Genomic DNA, 17,590 nt, shown 5'->3' on the forward strand with positions numbered 1-17,590 from the left:
AAAAAAAAAAAAAAAAAAAAAAAAAAAAAACATGGGGAAATAGGATCAGAAAGAACTAGGCCTGTTTCTGATAAGAGCATAATTACCTCAGCTAAACTTGAGCTCCATCCTCTCCTTTAACACTTTTCATCCTAGGCAATCTGTGACAATTCTATTTGACTAAATATAGATTGTTTTGAATGGAAAGGGTTTGATAGTCTTCATTAACCTCTTCACAAGCAGGGCTCTCCCCTAAACCAAATATAGTTATCTGGAAGTTGCAGGAATAATACTGTACTCTTTACTGTAGCTTGGCCAAAAATTGCCATATCTCCATCCTGAATGCTGAGTTGTAACAATAGAGTAACATCAGGATATGATGCTGGTCTCAAAAAAGTGCCTTGGAAAGGATGTAGAGCCTTACCATTGCCTTTTTCTGCCACTGAGTTTAGTTAAATTAGCTGCAAAACCTGGAAATCTAGTCTGTTTATGGTGAAAAGTTTATAGAAGATGCCACTGGATGACAAGGGCTAATATTTCTCTGACCATCCATCTCAGTAAGTCAGTGCATAATGGAGAATGGCCAAAAGCAGAGTACAGGATCCAGCTTGTTTCAACATTTTGTCCATTGGGTCTTCTTCAGGAATAACCAGTGGACGACACCACTTTAAATAGTCTCCAGCCTGAATGGGTACCTAAACATAACATGTGAACAGTCCTGCACTACCTGATTATGTTGGTTGACTTCCGTACTTGTTGGGAAAATTGTCAGTGGCTTTTGTAACAAAAAAAATCCATTATTTTGGTTGATATTACTTACAATTGCTTATCTGTTCCAGTAATTCAGTGCTGAGAAGCATCAGTTGAACCTGTTGACTCTTGTGACATTATTTCAGTTTATTCATGACACCTTCATACAGCAGTACTCTGCTTAGGCAAGGCCTTATACAGAAGAGTCAGTGGAGGGTCATAACTAATCTCTGTGCATTGAAAATCTCTTTTGATTAAGATTGTCTAGATAAGTAAAATAAAATCAGTATTGGTCTATAATATTTCAGGTAGGATTATTTCTGTTGCAGAGTATAGTTATAGTGGAGGATATGCAAGTGGAGGTGGTGGTAGTGGTGGTGGTGGTGGTAGCAATAGTGGTGGTGCAGGGGGTTATGGTGGCTATAGCAACACTGGGGCTGCCCCTCCTCCTGCTTCTAACTACTCTCAGCCTCAGTATGGGAACTACTCTGCTCCACCACCTCAGGGCTATTCTCAGAGCCAGCCTCCTTACAGTGCAGCCCCACCATCATATGGTGCACCGCCCCCTCAAGGTGAGCCATCTTATCTTGTCTTGGGGGAAGGGTCTTACTGCTCTCTCTCTTTCAGAAAATATAATGGTTGTAATGTTAATTTTTAGGTTAAGAGAGTATTATGTATAAGAATGCATTATTGTACATGCCTGGTGCATTTAATTATTAGTGAAAGTGACTTAGAACATAAGGCCAAGAATAGGTGGGATTGTAATGGCTGGTGAAGACTGGTGAGAGAAGAGTGACTGAGGTTGAGGTACTACCAGCAGGTGGGCCAGGCAGCTCATACAGTGGGTATGGGATGCAGCAGCAGACTCAGCCACCAGTGCAGCAGCCACCAGCAAGCAGCGGAGGCTACAACAGTTATGGTGGCCAGTCACAGAGCTATGATCAGAACAGTAGCTACCAGTCAGGGAGCTATGGCCAGCCACCTGCCAGCAACTATGGAGGTCAACAGGCCAGTAGCTATGGCAGCCAGCCCAGTGCCACCTACTCTGGGATGCAGCCACAAGGAAGCTATGGTGGTCCACCCCCACCCCAGGGAAGCTATGGGGGACCTCCATCAGGGGGCAATTATGGAGGGCCCCAAGGACCTGGACCCAACTATGGTGCACCCCCACCATCCAATGGAAGTTATGGTGGACAAGGTGGTGGATACAACAGTAAGTCGTACTTACAAGGTTTATTTTATATATTTGTTTTTCAGGAAATGTGGCACTGACTAGACTGATTCCTGACTTGACATACATAGGGACCCTTATTAATGGTTGATTCATCCAATCACTTGACGTAAATCATCATGTAGACACAGCACGCACATGGAACATTTGAAGTGGTATTGGTATGTAAAAAATGATCACTGTGCCTTGGGATCATGTTAATCATAGTTTTATCCTTCCCTACCAGTCACATGTTGCATGTAAGCCTTGTATGGAACTACATCGCTAGGCTAAATACATTGTTCATTGTGATTGGGAAGACTTGCTAAGTGATCCTTAATGTAATGAGCAATGTGGCGGTGAGGTTGCTGCTGTCTTGAGCGGCAAAAGGCTGGTGAGCCCTGAGGTTGTGAGGGCAGCATTTCTGTGTACTAATGCAGACTGCTGAACTTTTCAAGGTGGTCTAGGCATGGCTCCTCCCCAGTGTGCCCCTCCAGGCTCTGGTGGCCCCGACTGGCCCCGCATCCAGCCCCCGGCCCCTCAATCTAGGTAAGTGTCAACCCTGATCCCGGATGATGTACAATGTAAGAGTGAATTAGTCTTGGTCATAGATATCACTTAACTTCAGTAGTTTCAAGAGGGTTACCCTGAATTATTTGTAAAGGGAGAAACATGGAGTACATTTTTATATTGTAAATTGCATTGGTATGGTATAGTGTTTTAAGTCAAAGGTTGATAGGGTTTTAGATCTTGGTTACAATGGAATCTTGAAACTTTGTTTCAGTCTGGCTGAATAATTGGTATGCAATGATGAATTTGAGACTTTCTGTACTGCATATGTTTAATATATTTTTAAGTTTTTCTGACAGGTAGTTGGTATCCCTGTTAAACATTGGGAAACACTGGCAATGAAGAATTGATATTGTGTGTTGTATTGTGACTGGTGCCACAATATGTAAATAAGAACATGGTCAAGCATAGTTTAATTCAAATGTGAATTGAAAGTATTGGGAGTATTAAAAGAGTGTATACTGTATGATTATGCAGAGTGTGTTGATAAATGGTATGCCACGGTGTGGTTTATTTCAGTTTCTGTTGGTCATGATCACAAAAGGCTGTATGAAGAAGCAAATAGGCAGGGGGCATCCTCATCTACATAACGATAATTCTCAATTTAAAAAAAAAATGTGTCAACATATTTAGTCTCATGAAGCACGGAGGTGGTGTTGGTTATGAGTACTCGAAGTAAATCAACTGGAAAGCCTCATTAAAACTATGTCCACAATGCGGAGGTGTGTGGGGTGAGGAAGTGGTGAGAGTAACTCGAGTTGCTGAGCCAGGCTGAGGTATCCAGAAGAGCCGAGGGTAGCAGACACAGCTACAGTACAACCTTCCCTTGATGTCCCTTCGCCTGTACACCCAGCTGACTCATTACTCTGACTTTCAGCTCTACAGATAACATGCTGCCAGTTGTGGTCGGCCCTTCATGTGGTTCATTTTGGCACATGAAGCTTTTATCATCTCACTCCAGCTGCCAGTGTAACAAGATTTCAACTTGCATGAGTGTGTTTATCATGGATGCATTGGAATGCTTGTTACTCTGGTTTTCCTGCTATAATCATTGACTAGACTGACTGTAAGACTGTCTGACTGACAACTTGAGACTGCACCGTGCCAACAGAGCAGCTGATGTCAAAGTGTCTTCTTACAGGCGGGATCAAGGGAGAGGTTATTTCAAAGGTAACGGCACCTCTTGGTGCTTGTGGTTTTTTTGTCAGTTTTGCAAATACAAACCACTTTGGGGGAAGATCATCTTCAACCAGAACTATCTGGATGATGTGTGATCTGTTCTTGAAGTTGCACCATTGTCTCACGTGAAGTTTGGTATATGCATGAGTAAAGTAACCCTGATTTATGAATCATGTGAGATTGTGGTGTGGTTTGTGTAAACAGTACTTGCTTATCCTCAATTGATTGATTGGAGCATTAATGATATGATGTTCATTCAGATATTCATTAGTTTGTTAATTGAGGATGTGCATTTTATGTTTTAGACATCAGGTGTATAATTAGTTGAGTCGCACAGGCACTGAATCGTGATCAGTTTGCCTCACTGATAAAATAACTGCAGGTCTGTAGGAAGTAAAGAGGTTAAGCATGTGACTCGTATGCAGTATTTTCGGGTAAAGACTTTTCTTCAATGAGTGATGGGTCTCAGTGTGAGTGGTTCAGGTATAATTATAATAAAGCGGTAGTTTGTACTAATCAGTTATTACTGTATTGTAAGGTATGGTTTCAGTATTGATGCGTAAGTGCTTTCCTATATTTGCATTTTACTTTTCAATTTGTAGAAAGTATGGAATTTGAAAATTTAGGGTAAATATAATTTGATGCATTTTTGTACCATTCTCTGAAACTTCTAAAATATTGTACTGTGGATAAAAAATTGGACACACACTGCCGTACTGTATACTATTATTCATTGTAAAATGTTGCTAGTGCGACAGTTTTTGATGTATGTGTTACTGGGGTTGGGGTCAATGTCAGATGAAGATTATAGCTTGGACAGTACAGTGTGTTCCAAGAAAGAGTAACTGAGCAAAGGTTGTAAGAGGTATATTAATAGGTTCAATATGAAGATTTATGTGACATGGGCACTCATTACAGACATATTCATGTGATAAGGGAGCCAACTGGTTATTTTTTGTGAAATGCACCATAGTGAATGTGGTTAAGGTGTCTCTTAAAGGTTTGAGCATTGATGGTGGATCATGTTCAGTGTTTGCTGCATATCGGTTAATGGTTTGTTAGCGACTGTTTTTACAAAGCCCTAAAGGTATTGCCAACAAACACAAAAGGTATTGAATATATTGGGTGTGACAAGTATGAAGAGGATTAAACTAGTGACAAGTGGAAGGCAGAGAGCAGCCCTCACTCTAACTTCTGGTATTTTGTAGCAGTGAAGTTAAAGGTTTTTATGGTTCATGGTATTACCTGATGTAGTTCCTTTTCTAGTGTGTGGTGCTTGTTGTATAATTTGTAGGTCAGCCCACTAGAGGGTGTTTGTGTTGAAACAGCAGTGGATAGCTTCCTGAGTCAAGGTTCTTCGCAGTTTTATCCAGTCATTTTCATCACACTTCTCACTTGTAAAACTGTTTATATTAAAAAAGCAGCATATTGGGTTATCAAAATACTTCAATGAAGTCAATATTACAGAGTTGTTTCTCGTAGTCAACAATACTACTCCAAGGGTAAACGACAGCTTGAGAACCTTTGTCTCAGGTAATCAGTTTAGGTTATGAGTAGCATTTAATATTTACAGTTGATGTGCAAGTTGGTTATTTGACTAAAGATGCAAGTTCAGTAATAGTGAACCTATTTGCACTTTCAATCTGTTTAAGTAGGTTGTTTACGTGTCAAGTAGAGCACATGGTGGATGCTGGCTGATGTGTTAAGAATTTTCAGAGGAATCAAGAAGAATTACGTTCAGTGGACAATGTTTATAATGTTCTCTCAGAATATACTGTTGCATGTTTCTGAATTTTGTGCTATGTATATATGTAATGAATGCTTGACTGATAGTGTAATGAATGTTTAACCTTCAGCAAAATTCAGTCAAGAGTAATAGGGTTCAAGGCAATGCTTTCCTATTCATTAGCCAGCATGGATGTGTGCTCAAGCTAGACAACAGTGTATGTGAATGGTATGATTAATTTGTATTGGTGCCTTCTGGGCGTTCAGAGGATGGCGGTGGCTACGGTGGCGGTGGTCGGTACGATGGGGATAGTCGTGGTGGCAGTGACCGCTTCCGTGGAGGAGAAATGTCAGATAAGGTGATGCAGGATGACACTATATTTGTCTCGGGGATGCCAGCCACTGCTACGGAGGATGATGTCAAGGATCACTTTGGCTCTATTGGTATCATCAAGGTGGGTTTAGTGGATCGTTTTGGTGTAAGGGGGATTTTATGGATATGAGTGGGACACTGTAATTCAATGACATGCACTTTGTAGCAGAATCAAGGTAGATATTCTCATTGGAAAACTTTTGTAATGTCTTTGACTCTGAAATACATCTGTGTATTTACAGATTGACAAGAAGACCCAGCGACACAAGATCTGGTTATACAAAGATAAAGCAACTGGCAGAATGAAGGGGGAATGCACAGTGACCTATGATGACCCATACACTGCTAAATCTGCTATTCAGTGGTTTGATGGCAAGCTCTTCATGGGGCGCACTATCAAGGTTGGTTACTCATGTTTTTCCTAAGTGTGCTCATTGCTACATAATTTACATAGTTGCTTGAAAATTGAAAAGGAATTTCACTAAGTACAAATGGACAATTTGGAAACACCACTAGTAAATACATAGTTGAGCATCTTACTGTACAATATTGTTGGATAATGAGTGAAAATACCAGTAGTCTTTCCCTCAATTTGTGTGTATCCTCAAAGAGCTTGGCTTGAGATGTTACACCACATGAACATGGGAAATCTAGTTAGGGTTATTTACATCACAGATGACTTGTGGCCAGCATGTAGAATAGGCCCACAAAATATAACATAGTGGAGCACTGCACAGCACATGCTGTGCTGAGATGCAGAAAGCATCAGTGGTGTAGGGGCAGTTGCATACCTGCAGTTGATGGGTCTGCCTGATGAGATGGATTGGGGATTAAGCAGCAGCATTTTGAACTGTGGCACATGAAGGAGGAGGCTCAAATAATGTTTTTACCCCTCCTACTTTTTCATGCATGCAGACTCATAACTTGCATTACATAGATAGGTGGATGCGGCTTGGATTTTTGGGTTATGTCCTGAAGGAGAACTGTAAAGCTTTCCCAGGTTTTACCACCCAGTCTGTTCATGGAGAAACAGAATCTTTGTCTTCTGATTTTCTGAAAATTATAAAGCTTTCCTGGTGTACCATGCAGTTTGTTCATGGAGTATCAGAATCTTCATCTTTCAAAAGCCATGCCTGGAGAATAATTATCTACTTGGTATGAGAAAAGTGTGGATGTTTGCACAGTATGATGTGCCCACCTTGACTGTATGTATACATATATGTATATAGATATAGATATATCTGTCTATCTATCTATTGCCAGACGCCTCAATCCCATTTGGGGTGGCCACAAACAAATCACCTCCAAGTCGCCCTGTCTCCCGCCATTTCACTGCCCTGCTCCCAACTAACACCCCCCTCTCTCATATACCTCTCCACCCCATCCCTCCATCTCATCCTCGGCCTCCCCCTCCCTCCATCTCATCCTCGGCCTCCCCCTCCCTCTTACCCCCTCCACCTCACTCACATACACTCTCTTCGTCAGTCTTTCACCCTCCATCCTCTCCACATGGCCAAACCACCTCAGTGTGTTCCTCATAACGCTTCCTATCACATCCACATCAACACCACAATGCTTCTTTATATCCTCATTCGTCAGCCTATCTCTCCATGTGACTCCACAGGCTCCTCTTAAATAACTCATTTGCACTGCTCTCACTCTTGACTTGTGTCCTTCCAACAACGTCCAAGCTTCACTTCCGTAGGTTAGAGTTGTTATCACAATACTGTCATGTAGTAACTTTTTCACTTCCATGCTCACTTCCCTGTTTCTTATCACTGCTTTCAAAGAACCAGCAACCTTTCTTCCCTGCTGTACTCTTTCAGGCACTTCACCCTCCAAACGTCCATCCTTACTCATCACACTACCCAAGTACTTAAACGTATTCACATTTTCCAATTCCTCACCATCCAACCTCGCTGTACATTCACTGACTTCACCTCTCTCAAAGACCATCACTTTACTCTTCCCTACATTCACCTTTAGATTCCATTTCTTACACACTCTCCCAAACTCATCCACCAAGCCTTGCAGCTTCCCTTCGTCTTCACTCAACAATACAGTATCATCTGCAAACAACAGTACAGGGAGTTTCCAAACACTGCCCTCTCTCACCAGGGCCACTCCAACATCCACTACCCTACCTTGTACCTCTTTTATTACCCCATCCATGTACAGATTGAACAACCATGGAGACATGACACATCCCTGTTTCAACCCAACTTTCAAAGAGAAAAATTCACTTAGTTCACCATCCACATGCACTGCAGCCTTCGCACCATCATACATACTCTTCACAGCATTCAACAACTTCCCATCTACTCCATATATTCTTAACACTTTCCACAATCCTTGTCTATCCACCCTGTCATGTGCTTTCTCCAAATCCATGAAAGCTGCATACAACTTCTTTCCCTTCTCTAGAAACTTTTCCACTAAAGATCTAGGAATGAATATCTGATCTACACAACCTCTTCCCTTCCTAAAGCCTCCCTGTTCTTCTCCAACTAATTTCTCTGTTCTTTTTCTACCTCTGTCAATAAGTATCCTACCATACACTTTTCCTATTATACTAAGAAGACAAATGCCCCTATGATTACCACACACTTCTTTTTCCGCTTTTCCTTTGTACAAGGGAATAATTATACCTGACTTTCAATCCTCCGGGACTCTACCTTCCTCCCAGGCCAATCTGCACATCTTCCACATCCATTCTACTACTATCTCTCCCCCATGCTTCAGCATTTCACCACACACTCCATCAATTCCTGGGGCTTTCCCCGATTTAACTTTCTTCATTGCTTCCACAACTTCTGTCCTACTGATTTCTTCCTGTCTTCTCACCTCCCTCCTTCTGCCAGCCATTCCCCAGCCACGTATACTCGCATTACTTCCATCCTGTACGTTCAACAAATCCTTGAAGTGTTCTCTCCATCTGCTCACTTTTTCTCCCTTCTCCACTAGTAATCTACCATTTTTATCTTTCACTCCCCTGCTAACTTCACTTCCACCCTGTCTTACTCTTTTCACCTGTTTCCAGAACATTTTCTTACAGTCCCTCCACTTTACACTCAGATTCCTTCCAAATTCCTCATCCACTCTCTTCTTACTCTCTCTTACTAATCTTATCACCTCTCTCTTTCTTTCTACATATAACTCTCTTTTCCACCTCTCAACTTCTTCCACGCCCCTATTTCTCATCCATTCATTGTATGCTTTCTTCTTTTGTGCCACAGCCTGTGTCACCTCTTCAGTCCACCACGCTGTTCCTTGCACCCCCCTCCGTCTTCTCTTCCTTCCACACACCACATCACATGCTGCACATATTTCTTCTGTAAATATCCTACACACATCTTCCACGTCTCCCATCTGCTTCAATTCATATTTGCCCAATCGTTCCTCCACTTCTCTCTTATAGTCTGCCATTTTCTCATCCTCTTGTAACCTTTCCACTCTCCTTGCAACTACTCCTTCCTCTTGTCTTTCCCTTCTTCTATTCCTCCATCTTACTTGAATTCTAATTCTGGCCACCACTAAGTAGTGGTCAGAAAGTCCACTCCCCCAACCTCTATAAACTCTTGCATCCATTACACATCTTCGCATCCTTTCATCCACACACACATAATCAATCATTGCCTTCCTTTCATTCAGTTCACCACCCACCCTTCTCATCACTCGCCATGTATACCTGTGGATCATTTTATGTCTGAAGAGGGTATTGGCTGTCACCAACCCCCTCCCAGCATAAATATCCACTAACGCACTCCCATTCTCATCTATCTCTGCAGGCACACCCCACTCACCAACTATTCCATCCATCTTCACATTCCCAACTTTACCATTCATATCACCAATCAAAAACACTTTCTCATTCCTTCCAAACTTATCCATGCACATTTCTACATTTGTCCAGAACTCTTCTCTCACTCTTCTAGCACGATCTTGCGTTGGTGCATACACACACACAGTCGCCCACATTTGTATTCCAACTTTCTACTTTACCCACACAATCCTTGACCCAGCTGATCCATACTGTCTTATGCTCCTCTTCCATCTTTTACTCACAACTATACATACTCCTTCCTTTGCCCTCTCATTCTCACCTACTCCTGCACATATACCCCATCCATACTCCCATTCTCTCACACTTTCTCCTCTCCATTTTGTTTCAGTTATTCCACATACATCCACTTTCGCACCCTCAAGCACCTGGAGAATCTCTCTCTCTTTCACCTCATCATTCACTCCCCTTACTTTCCAGGTTCCAATTACCATGTCCTTTGTCCGGTCCTTGGTCGTCATCGTTTGGTCAGTCCTTGTCCGAGGCTTATTGTTTGTTTTTTTAGTTAGTTGTTTTCCGGGGAGGGGCACTAACCCTCCGCCAACCCTTTTAGTCGCCATTTACGACAAGCAGGGATACCGGGGGAGTATTCTTGAAAAAAAAACCCTACCCCCAGGGGTAAAATATATATATACTCTATATATATATATATATATATATATATTTCTTCCCAGGTTCAGCTGGCAGAGCGTCCAAAGAGCAATTATGAGCGTGGTCGTGGTGGTGGGTTTGCTGGTGATGACCGTGGTGGGCGTGGGCGTGGTGGTGGTGACAGAGGCTTTGACCGGCGAGGTGGACCACCTGGTCGAGGGGGTGATCGTGACCGTGATGGTCCTCCCAGCGGCGGTAGGGGTGAGCACACTTCTGACAATGTGCTATGCTCTTCTTTTATTCTTTAGTTCTTTGTTATTATTAGTAGTAATGGGTGCTGGTTTTCATACAAGACTTGTGATCACTTCATAAGCATGGCGGGTACTGGAACTCTGGCTGTAACGGTAATTGAACTATCGTGTTTCCATTAACCTAACTTAGAATTTGATGAGACTAAGATATCCTCTGATTTTGAATTAGGACTGGGGTTAGTGGGTGTTGCTCAGATAACTAAGCTGTAGTATTGCTCTTGTAGTTAGAGACTTCTTCATTGAAGTACAGTAGTCATTTTAACCTTCCTGTAGCGTTTATGTAATCGGTTTTGTGGTGTTTAATGCACTCTTGCTGTAATCTTAACCATGCTGTGTTTGTATTAATGTTATTGTAAATTAATGCATAAAAATCATAGACGGGTTTGGTAATATATTTTTTGCTGCTGTGTTCTCAATTTTGTCAGTATGTAGATATCTTGGTTCATTTAAACTTACCCAGTAACTTGGTGAACCTTTAAGTTGTTCTATATCTGTATTCTAGTATCTCCTTAAAGTTAATTGGTATGGTAATGCATTTGGTTTTATTTTGAAGACCTATTTAGATTAATACTAATACTGGGTTTTGACTTGCTTTGAATGAACCTGTTAATTAATGTAGAAGAGTAATTAGCAGCATGAATTGGAGAGTGAATGTTAGAAAAAGTTGTCACATTTTCTGACATGAACTTTCCTGTGTATTGAGCAGGACGTGCTGGTGACTGGCGGTGCCCCGTGCCTACATGTGGCAACAACAACTTTGCATGGCGCAACAGTTGCAATCGCTGCAATGAACCCAAACCTGCAGGGATGGGTGATGATGGTATGTTGACTGACCACGTATTTTGTGTAGCCATTACTTGTACATCATACACTTTATCATCATCATTATCATCCAGTCTTCCTTTCCCACCCTATGGCAGGGTGAGGAGTAGCAATGTTCAGACAGCCGAAGTTTGCCCAGTTCACTCATCATTCAAGCCCAAGGAATCCTGGCTGCATGAGATAGGCCAAAAATCTTTCATTGTGTTCTGTAACTTCACATTACCTATCTGATAGTAAATCTGAACACTGTCACATTAAAAGGAGTACCAAATCCCTGGTTATGTGCTTCTGTGCACAAAATTCATCCATCCAGCTTGGTCTCTTGTCAGTCCCTTAGGCTCATCAGCTTCCATACATCTGTTCCTTACACACTCATCCAGTGTAGTCCTCCACCATCTTCTTGGCCTACCTCGCCTCCTCCGTCCTTCAAATTCGCTCAGATATACCATTTTCACCACTCGTCATTCATTCTCTCTACATGACCATACCATCTCAGTACTCTCTCTTCGATTGTGGTGTCCACAGACTTCCTCACTCCACATCTTTCACGTATCACGTTTCTGTACTCCACATACATTCCTCAGCAGTTCCATGTCCACTGTTCTTACTCTTGACATTTCATTTTCGTGCCATACCGTATTGTCACATTCATATGTTAACCTGCCGCATCCCGACAGATTTTTAACCAATGACCCCCCCCCACAATCGCAACTGATTTTGGATTTCTTTTTTTCTCACACCTTCGCTTTTTATGAGAAACAATGGTAGGCCTAAATCACAAAAAAAAGTGCTCACCTGGGTTTAGAAATGTTCTGTACAGTTGACCCTCCCCAAACCTGGTACCGTCTTCTGTGGAGCCACACTGCTGCTGTCCTGTTTTCTATGGTAGTGGTAACTAGTGCAAACCACTCAGAGTAGGTAGATATTTGTTCATTTGGTATGAATTTATATGTAGTACAAGAACATTTTGGTTTTTACAGTCATATATGGTAGGCGATATAAGCATTGTTTCACTCACTGAACACATCAACATACTGCACCTTCCTTGGCAATGTTACCTCTTCATCACTTATGCTTGTTTCTTCCTCTGGCACCACGTAACCTTTGTCCTCCACATCATCATCGATTGGGGAATCACTCTTACCTTGAATTTTTTACCGTGGCGCGACATGTCTCCACTGGCCAGGTCATTGCTAACAGGTGAGAGCTGAGACAATGGCGATTGGAGGGGGAGGGGGGGGTCATGCAGGGTAAGGCAATGTTGCCGCCTGGCGGCGGGTAGAGGAAGGTCTCCCGTGTATGCCTACCAAAAGTCACGTGTGAAACTTGAAAAATGTGCAAAGGGTGGACCTCGCACTTGCAAAACGTACCGGTACATCGTTGGGTGTCAGCGTGAATAAACATGGTGTTATACCCATACTTTGACGGGACATGACAGGTTAAAGTTGGCACTTACACTCCTTCATGTAAGTCCCGTTCAGCTCCAACATTCAAGCCTCTGTTTTTTATCAAGGCCTTCATAGCACCAGCTACTTAACTTCCTTGTGTCACTCCACTTTCCACTTCTTTCATGCGTTTTCCTCTCTTTTCTGCCACTGTACCCAGGTATTTGAACTCTCGCCAATTCCAGTCTCTCTCCATTAACTGTAATATCACAGTGGGAGCCAACTTCTCTTACAGTAACCATCACTTTACTCTTTTCTACATTTACTCTCACGGCACAATGCTCACGGACATCTACAAAACTCTGCACTAGTTTACGAAGCTCTTGTCCAGTGTTTGCAAGTAGCACTGCATCATCAGCATGCAACAAATTTGAGATATTCCATTCCTTACCAACGCCATCTGTCTCTCCATTACTCATGTTTTTACTTCTCTCATCACCCCGTCCATGTATATATTGAACAACCATGGGGACATCACACAACCTTGTCACACGTCCACCCTGATCGTGAACCAGTTTTTTTTAGATGCCCGTTTACCCTTACACATGCCTCACTACCATCATAAAAACTCTCAACGGCCCCTAGCAGCTTACCACCTACACCATACATGTGCAAAACTTTCCACAATCCTTCTCTGTCTGCTTTGTTGTATGCTTTTTCCAGATCCATAAATGCCATAAACACCTTAGAGTCCTTCTCACATGCCTTCTTTGCTATCTCACTGCAAATATTTGATCCACAAATCCTCTGCCACTCCTAAAGTCACCCCGTTTGTCACTCACTAGGACTTCTAATCTCTTTCTTACTTTCTTCATAATAAGTTTTCCATATGTCGTCCCTACCACACTCAGTAGATTTATGCCACAATAATTCTTGCACTCACTTCACTCACCTTTATTTGTGTACAAGGTACAGTCACTGCCTTTTTCCACTCAGCTGGTACAATTTCACTTGTCCATGACTTCTTACATATCTTCAGCAAACACTTCATTCCACTCTCCACTACTCTTAATCATTGCTGCATACACCTCATCAGCCCCAGTGATGAGCTGTGACTGGAATGAGAAAACTTGGGCTGTCTGGATGCTGCTACTCCTCACCCTGACCTAGGGTAGGAAAGGAGGCCTGGATGATGATTATTATTATTGTTGTTGTTTCCTTTTGTATTTTCTGTTTTAAAATAGTAAACTTGTATAGGGATCTTATGACAATAATTTCCAGTCCGACTACCAGTATACCTCTTAATTATGATGGGTAGGAGATACTGTGCAGAAGGTTTTTAATGATTTGTATGGTAGGTGGGGGGACGCTCACATCCACTCACTAGATGTAGTGCTACTCTCGGGTGACTATACTTTCCTCTCTTCCTTCCTTCTTTTTTTCCATCCTCTTGTGTCTTGCTTTCCTTCATTCTTTTCTCTTTCTTGTGCCTACAGATGACTCTACACTTCCTCTTCTGACTTTTTTTTTTTCCTTCATTCTTTCCTAGTTTTTCTGCGTGTGGGTGACTATACACTGAGTGACAAGCCAAATGGTTTCCTGTACATCAGGAAACCATTTACTATGCTGGGTGGTAACCATATAACTAAATTATGCTGCCAGGTGGTTTAGTGGGTAATGAAGGCACTCCAGTCAGATTGAGCCGGTGCAGGTTTCTATCCAAGGGGTGGTTGGTGTTTATTGCTCATGCAGTGTTACGGAGGAGTGAGTGAGATTGGTCACTCTCATCTTAAATGTCAGGACCAGTTTGCCTAGCCCCGGGCTTCTATGCTCCTCATTGGGCAACACAGGATTAGATGATGGGGGGGGGGGGAGCAGTTTTGTCATTATCCAAATGAACAGCAGGTAGCATCGATGGTAAGCTGGTAGGTACCGTCAAGAGTTTTTGTGTTGGTAGTGAAGCATGTGTAAGGGTAAATGGACAGCTAAGTGAATGATTTATGATCGGTGTGGGCATGCAACAAAGTTGTGTGATGTCCCCATGGTTGTTCAGTATATATATGGATGGGGTTATGTGAAAAGTAAAAACATGAGTAATGGAGAGGGGAATGGCATTGGTAATGAATTGTGATGGATGGAATATCTCAAATTTGTTGTATGCTGATGATGCAGTGCTACTTGCAAATACCAGACAAGAACTTGGTAGACTAGTGCAGAGTTTTGTTGATGTCTGTGAGCGTCTCGCCTTGAGTGTAAATGTAGAAAAGAGTAAAGTGATGGTTATTGAGAGAGAGGGTGACTCCCAGTGTGATGTTACAGTGAATGCAGAGAGACTGGAATTCTTGAGAGTTTAAATACTTTGGTACAATGATAGATAAGAGAGGAAAATGTGCAAGTAGAAGGTAGAGTGACACAAGGAAGGAGAGTAGCTGGGTGCAACGAAGGCCTTGATAAGGAACAGAGACTTGCATGTTGCAGCTGCATGAGGCCTACATGAAGGAGTGTTAGTGCCAATTTTAACATATGGATGTGAGACTATGGTGTGGCATGAAAATGAAGTCAAGAGTGAGAGCAGTGGAGAGGGGACTGCTGAGAATGAAGTCAAGAGTGAGAGCAGTGGAGAGGGGACTGCTGAGAATGAAGTCAAGAGTGAGAGCAGTGGAGAGGGGACTGCTGAGAATGAAGTCAAGAGTGAGAGCAGTGGAGAGGGGACTGCTGAGGAATGTATGTGGAGTACAGAGAGTGGATAGGACATGAAATGATGTGATTCGTGAAAGATAGGGAGTGAAGTCCGTGGATGCCAGAATCAAAGAGAGTGTTCTGAGGTGGTATGGTCTTGTGGAGAGAATGGACAACAATAGAGTGGTGACAAAGGTATATCTGAATGAATTTGAAGGAGGGAGGAGGTGAGGTAGGTCAAAGAGGTGGAGGGATATGGTGGATGAGTGTGTGAGGAAGAGAGATATGGAAGTCCGTGAGGCTAGGGGATTGACCAGAGATCGAGCTGGCTGGATGATTATTGTGAGGAGAAATGCATGATCAAGGATTTGGCACCCCACTTAACATGACAGTGTCCGGATTGACTCCATCGGGTATGTTTATGTGAAGCCACAGAACGTGGTGAATGTTTTTGGCATATCAGATAGAGCCAGGATTCTGTGGGCTTGAATGGTGAGTGAACGGAAGCATGGCCCATTGTACTGGGCAAATTTGGGCTGTCTGGATGTTGCTACTCCTCACCCTGCCCTAGGGTGGGAAGGGAGGTCCAGATGGTGATGACTCATAATGAAGACTGCCTATAGTCTGATGTATGACTTTTTCAGAGGGTAGTGGTGGAGGTGGTTTCAGGGGTGGATTCCGAGGGCGTGGTGACCGTGGAGGCTTCAGAGGGAGAGGTGGAGACCGTGGTGGCCGGGGTGGCTTCAGAGGTGGCCGTGGGGGCTATGGGGACCGTGATGGGGACAGAGATGGTGGTGGACCTATGAAAGGGTGAGTTTATGCTAAACTTGTTTGTGGGTCCTTATGTTTAGCAAAGAAAATTATTGTGTAGACCATTTCCTTTCTTATTTAGTGCTGTTGATAGCTCTTTCAGGTTGTATTCAATTTTCCCTTTGGGTCCAGCATTGTGTCTTCAAGTATGTAAAGAGTCAGGATAATGAATAAAGTTGCATGGTTAATGTTGGAGATATTTAGAGAATTTCATTGTAAGGTTTGTCACACTACTAGTATGTCTAGTAAAATGAAAAGTAGGTGGTTAACATAGGAATAATACTGATTATGTTTTCCAGGGACCGTGGACCTGGCAGATCCCGTCCATATTAGAGTGAAAAGAAGAGTCTCCAAATGTTTGTTGATATGAGAGGCAAATCCGCAAGGGTAGATGTGCGTATGTGTGTAACACTGTTTATGTGAGAATGATGCGAACCAGCTGGTTTGTGTTCATCATTACGATTTTGCCATCAGTTATAACCTTAACTGTTTCAAGCAGTTGTGTTATGCCCCCAAAACATCGTGCACTGTGCTTGATGATTTGAGAAAATAATAATAGGTTTGGTTAAGGTGGTGTAATTTCTTGACATTGGTCAGTCATTACTGCTGCCTAAGAATTTTATGAAATTAGGAGCATAACAGTGGCTCAGTGTTTTATGAATTAACGCATTTTATAATCGCAGACATAAGTGTAAGTCTTGTGCATGTCTTGAGAACTTTTTGTTATCTACATTGCAAGGTACAAAACCCAAAGTGGTGCATAAGCAATGTATAGGTATTGTAGGCTTCAAGGGGCATTTGTCACTAATCCATTGTTGGCTCCCAAGATTATGTGAGGACAGTAATTTTAAGGTTACGTAGAATAATTTCCCACTTGAAGTTTCCCTCAGTCAATAAACTTTGTGCAACAGTAATGTAATTTTGCTTTGCCCCATATCATTTATTTAATTTCACACAGTGCATTGTGTTCTGGTATGAGCTGCTTCTGTATTAATTATAAAATATTTGATACTTTCATTTTCTTTATTTCTGTATTTCTTATAGAATAGTTACAATATTTTCCTAGACCTTAATAAAACCCAGTACTGTGCTATGTGTTGTTGGATTCCTGGTGCAGGTGATAAAAAAAGCTCCTCCAAGCCTCTATCACAGAGGATTGGTTTTCTGCAGCTTCATGTAGAGAATTTATAGTACAGCAGACCCTAGTTATCCACGGGGGTTAGGTTCCAGAGACCCCCACGGAAGGCAAATTCCATGGATACTCAAGTCATCATCGCAAAATGGCATATTATTTCCACATAAGCTAAGCACATCCCTGAAAAAATAAAAACATACTTTAATATATTACAAATACATATTAACACT

The 17,590-nt window shown here is 42.3% G+C and overlaps 1 protein-coding gene across 4 annotated transcripts in view; it reads left to right on the forward strand.

Moving 5' to 3' along the window:
* LOC145398413 (uncharacterized) overlaps window positions 1–17,590 on the forward strand; it is a 32,386-nt gene extending 14,796 nt beyond the window's left edge. The window contains exons 2-11 of one of the 4 annotated variants that reach the window (XM_080271292.1): window positions 1,059–1,301; window positions 1,550–1,942; window positions 2,398–2,488; window positions 3,651–3,679; window positions 5,681–5,868; window positions 6,029–6,187; window positions 10,302–10,479; window positions 11,236–11,349; window positions 16,060–16,225; window positions 16,525–17,590. In XM_080271292.1, coding sequence (XP_080127418.1) covers window positions 1,059–1,301; window positions 1,550–1,942; window positions 2,398–2,488; window positions 3,651–3,679; window positions 5,681–5,868; window positions 6,029–6,187; window positions 10,302–10,479; window positions 11,236–11,349; window positions 16,060–16,225; window positions 16,525–16,558 — 1,595 coding nt within the window. In that variant the 3' untranslated portion in view covers window positions 16,559–17,590. Of the gene's footprint in view, window positions 1–1,058; window positions 1,302–1,546; window positions 1,943–2,397; window positions 2,489–3,650; window positions 3,680–5,680; window positions 5,869–6,028; window positions 6,188–10,301; window positions 10,480–11,235; window positions 11,350–16,059; window positions 16,226–16,524 lie in introns of all 4 variants that reach the window. The other 3 variants (XM_080271289.1, XM_080271290.1, XM_080271291.1) reach the window with 3 other exon arrangements.

This window comes from Coenobita brevimanus, chromosome 45 (assembly GCF_032717465.1).
Source record: "Coenobita brevimanus isolate Jiangsu-jjx chromosome 45, ASM3271746v2, whole genome shotgun sequence".
Lineage (NCBI taxonomy): Eukaryota > Metazoa > Arthropoda > Malacostraca > Decapoda > Coenobitidae > Coenobita > Coenobita brevimanus.